Below are 13,258 nucleotides of genomic sequence, written 5' to 3'. Positions count from 1 at the left end.
CAAACCAATTAATTATTTTTAGAGTTAGGGTTTAAAGTGGGACTCACTCGTAGAAAGCCGTGGCTCGCTGAAGCGTGTCTCGGACATCGGACGGAAGATCTCCGGGATCTTGAGCGCAGCCCCACAGACGCTGCTTTCCTTTGGCATGAAACACGTTCCCGATGTTATACAGAGCCCTGGCCTCACCGACCTGCAACACCACATTCAGAACAGCAGCTTTTCACTTCAACAGACCAGAATCAAACCTTTCTGACTCTGAAACCTCAGAAAAAACATTCACTGTGGTTCAATATATATAGAACTCTAGGGTTCTTGACATTTTTAAAAAAAACTTTATGCCAAAAAGGTTCTATATAAGCAGAAATGTCTTAGAAAACCCTGCTTTTAATGTTGTTTATATGTCTATGTGGTGTTTTTAATATGCTTTAAGACACACCATGTGTAAATTCATAAGTCGACAGCATTGCTGAGTATTTCCTCCTTAAAACTGCAGTGAGCCAAAGACAGTCTCAAAAACACGCTTTGAAATCGCTGGTGTTTCTGACGTCACAAACTACCTTGTAACCAATCAGATCAACGTGTGATCGTCAACCAGTGGATCTCTGAGCTGCTGTGAGTGAGTGGAGGCGGGGCTCATTTGTATCCTAAATGAGGCAAGGGTGTCGAGTTACATTCAAGCTATTTTAAAGGGTAACTAAACCCCTGGTCAGAGCCTGACTCCACCCACTGGCAATATTTGAAAAATGCTGGAAAAGCGGAGGGGGGGGGGGCGTGCATCTGAGACGCGTCTCTCTGTAGGCAAGGGCGTGTTTAGCTGGTACCCTCTGACGTCACAGGGTACCACAACTTCCAATAGGAAAATTCAACTGCAGTAGCCACCGTTCAACCTGAAGAGGGCAGCACTTAGACGTTTTTACACCATATATTGTAGAATATGGGAACTTTAAACCCAAATGTCAAAAATATTACTTGAATCAATGAGCAGCATTAATAAAGCCCCAGTCTTACAGATCATTAACTAAAAAAAGTTGTTTTAGGGTTTAGTTACCCTTTAAGGCAGGACAAAACATTTAAATATGTAATTTTGGTGATCAAAAAAGAGTTTTAAGGGATACAATTATTGACTACAGGGAGACTTGCACTTTACTTCAAATTTAAATGTGCATTTTAAACAAAAACTGTACTTAAAGAGAGTGCATTCTCATGACTGTTTCGTCACCATTAAGTCACATTTGACAATTCTTGTTTTTTAAGGGAATATTGCACTTGTGTATCATAAATGATTTATCGGTGCACATCATTGTTGTTATAATAATCTTGAATGAGAATAAGTTCCTCTTGCAGCATCTCTTCTCTTCTCTGATGGAAGAGGGCGGGGCAACCTGTCACTCACATGAGATCAGCCAATAGCAAACCACAACCATGTCAAATTAAAAGTTGTGCTTTAAAGTATATTTTAACTCATGGTTTGTGTTGAGTAACATACTAAAGCACATTGATTATAATTTTAACTGTAGTGTGTTATTTAATATTACATTTAAAGTTAATATATTTTAAATGTAACAAATTGCAACTTCATCATTAAAAATGTTTTTAAATGCATGACATGCAAGTTTCAATAGAAATTACATTAAAGTATATTTCAGTTTGTGCTTGTCAGTACATTCAGCAGGTCACTTTAAAGCAAAGACAATATAAGTTATAATGAAATTACATAAAAAGATGTGCTGAAGTTCTACTGAAGGTGTTTTAAAAAATCACTCCACAGTTCAGTTTTGGTCGAAAGCAACTACAATTTAAAACTCTATATATCTGCAGGTTGTTTGTTTATCAAATCCATCAATGTGCATAAGGGCTGTCAAAATGGCTGAAAAACTAAATTCGAATTTCTTTCTTAAATATTAGCAAAATTCGAATTCTAAAGGCAATGCTTAAAGGGATACTTCACCGATTAGCATTAAGCTTTGTATCAGTAGAAACCCGGTAGTATTTTCGAACGACCGTGCTTCCCTCCTCATGTCCCCCTGAGACGAGAGATTTCTGTATTGTGTGTCTGGAAAAAAAACTCAGATGACGCAAAAATCGTCATTTAGCTCATCAGAGGCTCTTCTGTCCAGAGGCGAGAGACTCCAGCCAATAGGAGGAGCTCATCCCGCATGTCTTCAACCTGCCCATAGGGGGATCTCACGATAAAACAGCGTCTTTTGAAAAAAAAAAAAGTTTCGAGTCGACTATAGCCTAGTTGTATCATTTCTTCCGATACTGCCCTCTGTAACCGGTAGGAGTGGCTTGGGAATGGCCTCGTAGGGCAGCGAAGCAAGTGCATTCTGGGAGTTGTTGTATTTCATCCACATGAGCCAAAAATACATTTTCTGGCTTTTCTCAGTCTAGAAGGCTCCAACTTCTAAAATAATTTCACATTTCTGCTACATAAATGACCCAATTTAAATACACATTCATCTTTCCAGCTGTGAAATATCCCTTTAATGTTAGAGGAAAAAAGTGCTGTATTGTCTCCTACGTCCACAAGAGGGCGCAAGCGAGTGCAGTTAGCAAATATAAATCAGATCACGCATGCATCTTTTATTGAAATGAAATGACATTCACTTTTTAAAGTGCATTAACTTTTTAAACAACTGTTTTTAAATAAAATATAATTTCCTTAATGTGCATGCAAGGAAAATTAGGTTATTATGATAGTGTGTTAAACTGTGTTTGTGCATCAGTGACCTGAGAAAACACTTCAACAGAAGCGTAAAGAACTACATGAACACACAACAGCAAACTGACATTCAGAAACACTCACTTCTACTCTCTACATCTACATATTGTTCATCCCACACACCAGACGCTCTTGATCTGAGCGCTTTCTGTTGACAGTGTTTCCAGCTGAAGAAACACACACTCTCACTCAGCTCTGACCGATGTGCAGGTTTGGTCAAGTGTGTCATTGCACCATTTTTGCCTCCAACTGAGAGGGTTTTCATCAGTATAGCCTTTTGCCGACATTGTTCACATTAACAATCCAACCTCACCGCGCTATCCTGGATAAGCTAACAAAAAGGTAACGATTTACAATAATGTTTATTAGTTAACATTGTATTAGTTAACAAATGTATTGCTCATTGTTAGTTAATACATTAACTAATGTTAACTAATGAACCTTATTGTAAAGTGTTACGACAAAAACAATCCGCGTCAGTTACGTGCTCGATGGTGTTTTATGCCCCCAATGGCTCCTTAGAGGCAGCTAACCCTACCCTCAACCTTAAACCTACCCATCCCCTCGCTGCCTGGAAGGCGACGTTGGGGGCATAAAACACCAAAGACCCAGTTAGGTCATCATCATGTCTCGGCCTCTTGACACACCAAAAATTCCATGCACTGTTTTTGCATTCGAATGTGCAGGTTTTTTTTTTTTATTCGACGAATATTCGGAATTCAAATTTTTATTTGACAGCCCTAATGCATTAACCGTCTGATGAATATTCCTCAATCTCCAGTCAGCTGTGATGAGGTTGGTTGTCTCACCTTGTCTCCTTGTTCTTGAGAAATATCCAGGTGTCTCTGACAGCACACGGCTGCTTCATCATATCGACCCAAAACCTTCAGAGTGTTTCCCAGATTCCCACTGGCTTTTGCTTCTCCGATCCGATCCCCGATCGTCCTAGATTAAAATGCAACTCGGTTTATTTTCAATGCCGCATGAATCTGAAAGGTTAGTTTGACTCTCTCAGTTGTTGGTCCTCACCGAGCGAGTGTGAGGTCGTGCCGATGGTACTCCAGCGCTTTCCCGTACTCCTTCAGGTAGAAGTATCCGTTTCCCAGCTGACTATAGATGGCACTGAGGGTCTTCAGATCTTCGGTTCCCACCTGAACAGCAGCTTCGAAGAACGCTGTACCGCCTTTAAAATCCCCCGCTTTACACAGTCTCTCCCCTTCCAGTGCCAGCTCCAGACAAGAGGCTTCCATCCTGGAAAACACAGGGAACATCACGTTCTGTGTTACATTTGAGTGTTGTATTCTGTTACATTTGAGTGTTGCATTCTGTGTTACATTTGAGTGTTACATTCTGTGTTACATCTGAGTGTTTCATTCTGTGTTACATTTGAGAGTTACGCTATGTGTTACATCTGAGTGTTACGTGTTTGAGTGTTAAATTATGTGTTACATTTGAGTGTTACATTATGTTACATTTGAGTGTTACATTTGAGTTACATTATGTGTTACACTTGAGTGTTACATTCTGTTACATTCTGTGTTACACTTGAGTGTTACATTCTGTTACATTATGTGTTACATTTGAGTGTTGCATTCTGTGTTACATTTGAGTGTTACGTTCTGTTACATTTGAGTGTTAAATTGATACATTTGAGTGTTAAATTGTGTTACATTTGAGTGTTACGTTCTGTGTTACATTTGAGTGTTAAATTGTGTTACATTTGAGTGTTACGTTCTGTGTTACATTTGAGTGTTAAATTATGTGTTACATTTGAGTGTTACGTTCTGTGTTACATTTGAGTGTTACATTCTGTTACATTTGAGTGTTGCATTCTGTTATATTTGAGTGTTGCATTCTGTTACATTTGAGTGTTAAATTATGTGTTACATTATGTTACATTTGAATGTTACATTTGAGTTTTACATTATCTGTTACACTTGAGTGTTACATTCTGTTACATTATGTGTTACATTTGAGTGTTGCATTCTGTGTTACATTTGAGTGTTACATTCTGTGTTACATGTTCTCTGAACGTTCTGAAACAAGTAGCAACATTTCAAAATGTTAGAGGAACATTGGACAGCGGGTTCAGTTAGTTTTGGCTGTCTTTGTGTCTGAGTAAGGAAAGAATTTAAGTCATTTGAAGAATGTTGTTGTTTGAATGCATTTTGTGCCAAAGTAATGATAAAAGATCCAGAGTTTAACACACATAGACTGCAGTCGTGATCACTGTGTGAAGAGTCTTTAAAAAGTGAGCAATTAATTAAAGTATTGAGAAATGTGTCCTAGAGATTGTAAAGAAAAAAAAAACTGTAATATGTACAATTATGTAATATAACACATACAAAAAGTTTGGCATCGGTAAGATTTTTTTTATGTTTTTAAAATAACTCTCTTCTGCTCACCACGGCTGTATTTATTTGATAAAAAATATCAAATTTCTATTTCTATTCATCAAAGAAATGAATCCTGAAAAATAAATTGTACACAACTGTTTTCAACATTGATAATAATCATAAATGTTTCTTGAGCATCAAATCATCATATTAGAGTGATTTCTGAAGGATCATGTGACACTGAAGACTGGAGTAATGATGCTGAAAATTCAGCTTTGATCACAGGAATAAATTACACTTTACTATATATTCAAAAAGAAAAAGGCTGTTTAACATTTTAATAATATTTCACAATATTACTGTTTTTGTTTTTTTTTTCAATCAAATAAATAAAACTTTTGAATGGCAGTGTACATATATAGTCTGTCCTCTCAGTCAGGATAAATGTGAAAAAGGATTTTAATGATGAAATAGTAACATTTTTGGACAGTCTGTTTCAGAAACTCACATTTTGATTGGCACATCTGACACTGTGCCACGAAGAATTCAGCTGGGCTAAAGGTATAATGAAATATGTTTGTTATGATATTCAGTCAGATTATTTCACTGGTTAGTTATTTGTCTCCGGATGCAGTTCAGGCTGTTATTCGGCTTACTATAAAACACAAATGCTCATTGCAAGGCAAATGCAATACATTACTTTAGGCGGTGGCATCATCATGTCTGTGGTAAAACCACTGAAACTGAGTAACTAAGACTTATTTACATCTGGTGGTCTAAAAGGTGTTTATTTCATGGATATCGATGAGTGGAACTTTAGAATATTTGTTTGTTTTCCTCTTTGTTTGACCGGTTATGTATTTCTCACACAATACAAGTCTTGCATTCTCATCACAGTTAAACACAAAACATATTTCCATCACGCTCTCTGAGCATTATTGGTCTGAAAGCAATTATATCAAACCATGCTTTGACAAGAGCTTCTTTTCCATTAATGTCTGAAACGCTCATGGTTTTGGCTTGGCTGCTGTAGACCGAGAGAGATTTATTCAGTTCTGCGGTCAGGAAAAAATGTTGGCCTGAGAAGTAGACGGACCCACATCCACCTCTGCTTTGTTTTAAACTGGGAGACGTTTCTTTCCTCTCTGAAGCAAGAAAAACCACAAGATTTTTACATTTCTCTGAAACGATATGAGTGGTTTCTAGGTGGTTTCTTGCTCTCAAAAGATTCCTGCACCCTCACATCTGAGATTAGTACATTCATTTTACCAAGTCAAGAACGTGGCATTAATATTTCACATCTCAGACCCTAAATATGAGCTATCAGTAATAGATAAGTCAAGTCACCTTTATTTCTATTGTTTCACAAAGTGTTTAAAGTTAAACAGGAAAATGACAGTGCTGATGTTGTACAATAAAATTCATCAATTATTATAATCAACAAATTAAACTTCAGCTGTAAAGCAGATCTACAGACGACGATAGTGTCGTGATTCAGACCAATTTATGATTCAGATCAGTCTAATAACAGTGATAATGTTCAGAGTTAGTGTCATTATTCAGCTCAATTCAGTTTTTGTTCTCTACCATTGTATATTAATATTACCGTATTAATTGACTTTTAAACCCCACTAAAGGTGATATCAACACAGTGATCATTGACAGAGCAAATAATATACACCTATATTGAGTTTGTGCAGATTGATGAACTCAGTCTGAACTGATGGATTATAAAAAGAACCATCTGTAAACTCAGCTAAAAATATCTGTTCTATGTTCCCATTAAGTTATGAAAACATTATTAAACGTTTTGAAAAAGTTTTATTTCGTGGTTAAGGGAACATTTCATCATTCTTCAAACATTATGGAAACGTTACTTTTGAATGTTCTCTGAACATTTAAACTGTTACATTTAAACATGTTCCAACTGAAACATTTAAATGTTCCATGAACGATGTATAAATCATGTTTTTAGGGATGCACCGATATGAAACATATAGCTGATACCGATAAATCTTTATATTTGAAAGCAGATAACAGATTTCGGGCCCTATTTTAATGACCTAAGCTCATGGTCTAAAGCGCAGGGCACAAGTTCACTTATGGCGTCCAAATCCACTTTTGCTAGTTTAACGACGGGGAAAATGGTCGGCGCTCCCGGCGCATGGTCTAAAAGCATTGTCTCTATTCTCATAATGAGTAATGGGTGTGTTTTGGGATTTACGTGCGTTAAACCAATCAGAGTCTCATCTCCCATTCCCTTTAAATGCCAGTTGCGCTATTTATCGATATGATGATATTCGCTATTTACATGACGGAATTTGATAGTGGAAAGACCGAACGCGTCTCCAGAGCGCAAACGGATCATCTACGGGACAAGCCGGATTCACCATATCTTTATGTACACAATAATAATCTTTTACATTGTAATCCTTTTATTTTCAATATTTGGCATGTTTGTGTGCTGCTGTGCGTCCCTGTGTGTGTAATAAGCAGAGTGTGTGTTTAATAAGCAGAGTGTACGCTCGTTGTGGAACCGCCTATAGGCGCACATTACTAACACAGTCATTAAATAACAAAAAAAAAAAGTAAAAAATATTTCAGTCTATTTCTGTTGCCTCAAAATAGCAACGCTCCAACAATGCGCCAGAACACACACTCGTTCTCAGACCAGCAGCTCATGGGCGCACAAATGGGCGCAAATGCATTTGCTATTTAAACAACGCGGCGCAGGACGTGAAAATGAAAACTGCGTCGGGCTGAAACTAGCGAAAAACACATTGCGCCGGGTGTAAGATAGGGCCCATATTGTCCGATAAATATAAATTCAAATTTTTACATCATTTTTGAGAGCCTGAATGCAAAAACAAGAGTCTCAGCACTAAAATCAGTGTCCCAAGCACACAATAATAATGATGTTCTTATTATAACGTTTAGCCTAAATGACAGACTTGCGCTGCACATGTTGCACTGAACTGTATTTTCCTTTTCAATCATATTCCAAGCAACTCAAAACGATCATGATGAACAGTGCACATCTGAAGGGTCTCAGCTTTAATGTATCAGCCAATTTTTCTTATCGATAACATTAAAAATGAACATATATCAGCCGGTATATCATGCATCCCTAAATGTTTTTGTTCTAACGTTTTGAGAACATTTATTTGTTATTTGTTCTGTTAACGTAAGGTTTGTTCATAACTTTGAGAGAGCCTTGCTGAGAGAGTTAGGTGTACCTGCACTTTGGTTTGGCGCGTGTCTTCTCAACATACACCCCGAGCTCCAGGTTCAGAGGTCTCAGCGTGACCTGAGGTCTGGGACCCCGATGAACCAGACGACACATGGCCATCTGAGCCCCGCTCAGAGGAAACGCTTCGGTCGACATGATCCACAGTTCACAAATCTCACCGTCCAGACAAAACACCTCAGAGTCACAATGATGGAGGTTTCGTAGATCAAAACCGGACTGGTCACATTCAATGGGTTTCAATATTTTGCCGTAACCAGAGCATCATCTTGCAAATGAAATCTCATGTTAATACCCAAAACAAGCGGATAGATCTCAGACTTGGATCCACTGGGGAACAGGACCGCCGGACTCTCCAAAAGCACCATCAAGCTTCTCGGAAATCCCAGTTTTCAGCATTAAACAACTGCAGGTTGACCCTTCCTTCTCAACTCCACATATCCATTAGGATCAAAGAAACGCATCCAGCATGAACACAGAGACTGAAACACTGGCCGGCCGGACGACTGCACTAATTCTCCTGAAGGACAACGCCAGATAATCCTGTTCCTGCTGACCCAATGAACTCAGACCTCTAGTCACTGCACAGACTCATAGAGATATCATTACTTATGTATTTATTACAATAAATGCAACTAATTTAAAGTCCCCCTGTGGTGGAAATCAAGCTTTTAATGTAGTTTATATGTAGGGCTGTCAAACGGTTAATCGCGATTAATCGCATCCAAAATAAAAGTTTGTGTTTACATAATATATGTGTGTGTATGGAGTATAATTATTTTCTATATATAAATACACACACATGCATGTATATATTTAAGAAATATTTGCATGTATATACTGTGTATATATATTTATATTATATATAATTTATATTATATATAAATATTTTATATATAAATAACACATTTTTCTTAAATATATATGCATGTGTGTGTATTTATATATAGAAAATAATTATACTCCATACACACACATATATTATGTAAACACAAACTTTTATTTTGGATGCGATTAATCGCGATTAATCGTTTGACAGCCCTATTTATATGTCTATGTGGTGTTTTTAATAAGCTTTAAGACACACCATGTGTAAGTTCATAAGTCGACAGCATTGCTGAGTATTTCCTCATTAAAACTGCAGTGAACCAAAGACAGTCTCAAAAACACGCTTTGAAATCGCTGGTGTTTCTGACGTCACAAACTACCTTGTAACCAATCAGATCAACGTGTGATCGTCAACCAGTGGATCTCTGAGCTGAGTGAGTGAGTGGAGGCGGGGCTCATTTGCATATTCATAGAACCACGCATACTAAATGAGGCAAGGGTGTCGAGTTACATTCAAGATATTTTCAAGGTAAGAAACGTTTAAACATCATTTTGGAGATCAAAGTGGCACGCACTGAGAGGCTTAGCAGGTCACGCAGTGCGGGAAGTGTGTCACAAAAAGGCCATCGTTTCCCCCGACATGCACACGTTTGATCTCAGCAGCGCAAGTGTGTGTGAGACATCCGTCTAGTGTGTCACAACTAGTCTCTCAATTAAGTGAAAGGTCGAGATCCTGCATGAATATTTAACGCTTCACAACGAGTGTCTTCATCACTTACAGGCAAAAAAAGGATCAGATACTTATGCAGAGTTGAGAAATTTAGCAGGCTATTTCGTGACTGTAAATAAGTGCTGAATTCTACAATTGTGGGATGAATTAGCTCTGGTTGATTTCTTTGATTAATCAGACACACAGCTGCTCTTTCTAATGGTCTGGTGGATTACTCGCTGCTTAATCCACAACCACAGCTAATGAGATTACGAACAACTAGGATTAAAGTGGAGCAATTAGTTATTAGCCGAACACACACACACACACACACACCAGCCGAATATGAGCTGCTCTTTACTATCAAGTCTAAAAGCATTAGTTTGCAATGCATTCTGCCAACTATTAATGAAAGAACTGTTTAATGTGCAAACTTTCAGAATGCATTGAAAACCAGGATTATGTTTAGTTTTAATCTAGCGATCAAATGCAGCACTCTTATGGAAATATGATAATATACTGCAATTATTATCTACTTTTCAAACTGTATTTCATAAACCAACATCTCAGGAAAACTTTACGGGGTTCCAAATCAAAATATGACTTTCTGTGACAGAACAAGGGCATTGATTTCTGGACTTTAATCATGTTCATTCTGGGACATTCTGGGACAGGCATTTTCATATTCCTATGAAATATTAGATATTATTATTAAAATGTTGCCAATTATTACTCCCATTATTACACTTGTTGCCCCAAGAACACATTAATATGCAAATTAGATAGAGTGTGCAGATACATTCTATTGAATGGGAAACTCATTTATGGCAATTTTACCCACATTCTGCATAAAGTAAAATGGTATATAAATTTATTCCGTTCATAAAATAGTTGAGAATCATCTTTATACAAATTTTGCTAAAAAATAAAAAAATAAAAAAAAATTGATTGGTGAATGAAAAAACAAAAACCCACTGTTTTTGCCTATACATGTCATTTTATTTATTTTTTTAAACAACTGGATCCTGGTGTCCACTATAGCATAACATATGAATAAAATATCATTTATCTTAGTGTTTTTTTTTTTTTTTTTTTTTTTAACCATTTGATTCTTATGCTCTAGTCTAAATAATGTGATGACATGGACAAAAAAAAATACTAAATTCATAAAACTTATTTTTCTGGGTCTCAGGAGGGCATACAAAAGAACAACAGCGTGACAGGCGCGGGCGGACGAGTGTATCATTAAAAGAGTGTTTGTTGAGCTCAGGGTAACGAGGTCATGTGTCAGCGGTGACATCATCAGAGCGGGTCACATGCTCGTCAGCGGGTCGCTCTATAGGTTTCTGCACACTGTTTATTAACCCTGCTCCAGTCAGCCGCAAAAGAGTTAAAACCAGTCAAAGCCACGATCCAGAACTCCAGAGCACTGGCCAAGCAAAACACCTAACCAAAGCCATGTCAGGCTGGAAAAAAGGGACTAAAGAAAAGAAAGAGAAATTCTGATTTACACTTCTAGTATCCAAGTTTGCGTCACATTTAGTGCAAAAAATTGGAAGGATTTTAAACTGTTCACAGTAAATTTATGGGGTATTTCTGGTCAAAAAGGACCAATGCACACGGAGCCGGATTTAGACACGGACAAATATCTGCCTCCATCATCCAATCAGAATTTAGGCACAGATAATGTTCATCTGTTTTTTACAATTCATGCATTGACTGAAAACAATCTGAGGCCGTGTGTTGAGAGATGTGATGAACACCCCCAAAAACAGTAGAAAACTGCGGCAGGATTGATCCTTCATCAGCTGAAAGTGACGAGGATGACCATCAGTATTGGCATGCTATGAATGTGTTTATGTATCTTTATGAATATGCATCTTTATATTTGTAAATATGAGTAGGGGTGAGCGGGGAGTAAACTAACACACATGGATTAAATCTTTCCACACACGTCAGCATGATGAAACTTAGTCTTCTATCTGTTATTGAACAGTTGAGATGGTCCTTTAATGCGGGCGGGGCATGTTGTCACACTGCGTTACAATGAGCCGCTATTAGAACTATGATATTCTATTCTATACTTTTATGAATCCTATTGAGAAACCATGAGAAAAAGGTGAATAAAGACTGAGAGTTAATGTTGAATTATTATTGTGTTTTGAACTATGCTGTGTTTTGTGGTGTTTGTTGTCAAACTCAAAAATTACAATATTTTTAATTATTAAAAAATGCCATTATTTCATATTTAAAAAAAGTTAATTGTATTTTATTGAGAAAAAATCTTAGTTTGTCTTATATATTTTTTTGTGTAGATCAGATAACATGTACATCTGTCATATGGTCATGTTATAATGTATGGGGCATGTTGTCACAGTTCACGTCCACTCTTTTTTTAGGGTCAATCAAAGAAAAACTATACACTGTATTAATGCAACAAAATCACATAATTGTACTAGACATGTGGGAAAAAATAAATACTCTGAACCCTACGTAGGTTTACAAACTGAGAAAGTAAAAAAAGTGTTAGGTTGTACATTTCTATAGCTCTGACTTATTTTAAAGTGTCATAAAATAGGTCATACCGCCACTGAAATACGCCAGAAAACCTCTCATTTAAGAACATGCATTTATTACACGGATGGAGAAAGAACATAATGTAAGAGTATTGACAGCCTTTATGTCAGTCAAGTTAGATATCAAATGAACTATAACACATAAATCAGCTCAACTCGAAACACTAATGCATTTCTTTCTCTCGGAAACAGAAAGCCACAGCCATCATTCCTGTCCTCGACTGAACCATCCTGAACTCAGACATAATTACTGCACAATGAAGGTTGAGCTCTCCGATATTAGAAATACTGCTTTGCGCCTCAAACATTTCCGTCGGCGTGAAGAAACAGTTTAAAACAGGAGATAGAGATATTAAAGCCACGCTAGAAGTAGGCCTGTGGGTCAGGAGGACAAGCGCTCTATCATGACTGAAAACACACGAACCCTTCCTGGAGGCGGTAAGAGCAAACGTCAGATAAAAACACACTGAAAAATATAACTTGTAGGATTTACTTGGTAAAATCACATTTTAAGTAAATTCTAATGCTCTTGCATGACTTACCTGTTATTATCAGGTAAAATCAACTTACTATTGAACTACTGAAACATTTAATTGACACTTAACATTTAATTATATTTAATTTAGTTACTTTCACACACTGTAAAAAAATATTGTTGGTTTAACTTAAAAAAGTAAGTTACCTGGTTGCCTTAAAATGTTGAGTTGATTGAAATTAAAAAATGTAGTTAATGCAATAAAGGAGATAAAGGATAATATTATGTAATCTGAACCACATTAATTATCTGAATTGATTTGACAAAAGATAAAATGTTGTGGTAACAAATAATGAAAAAATAAA

The 13,258-nt window shown here is 36.9% G+C and overlaps 1 protein-coding gene across 2 annotated transcripts in view; it reads right to left on the bottom strand.

The window, feature by feature from the left end:
- Positions 1-13,258, bottom strand: part of gpsm1b (G protein signaling modulator 1b) — a 49,560-nt gene that overhangs the window by 32,497 nt on the left and 3,805 nt on the right. Inside the window, exons 1-4 of one of the 2 annotated variants that reach the window (XM_079872151.1) lie at positions 8,295-8,818; positions 3,752-3,973; positions 3,532-3,667; positions 48-190 (exon numbers count right to left, since the gene is read on the bottom strand). In XM_079872151.1, the coding sequence (XP_079728277.1) occupies positions 48-190; positions 3,532-3,667; positions 3,752-3,973; positions 8,295-8,443 (650 nt within the window). In that variant the 5' untranslated portion in view covers positions 8,444-8,818. Of the gene's footprint in view, positions 1-47; positions 191-3,531; positions 3,668-3,751; positions 3,974-8,294; positions 8,819-13,258 lie in introns of those variants that run through there. The other variant, XM_079872152.1, reaches the window with a different exon arrangement.

This window comes from Squalius cephalus, assembly GCF_949319135.1.
Source record: "Squalius cephalus genome assembly, chromosome: 5".
Taxonomy (NCBI): domain Eukaryota; kingdom Metazoa; phylum Chordata; class Actinopteri; order Cypriniformes; family Leuciscidae; genus Squalius; species Squalius cephalus.
Note: the sequence above shows the minus strand (reverse complement) of the source record. Positions and strands in the feature narration are given on the sequence as shown.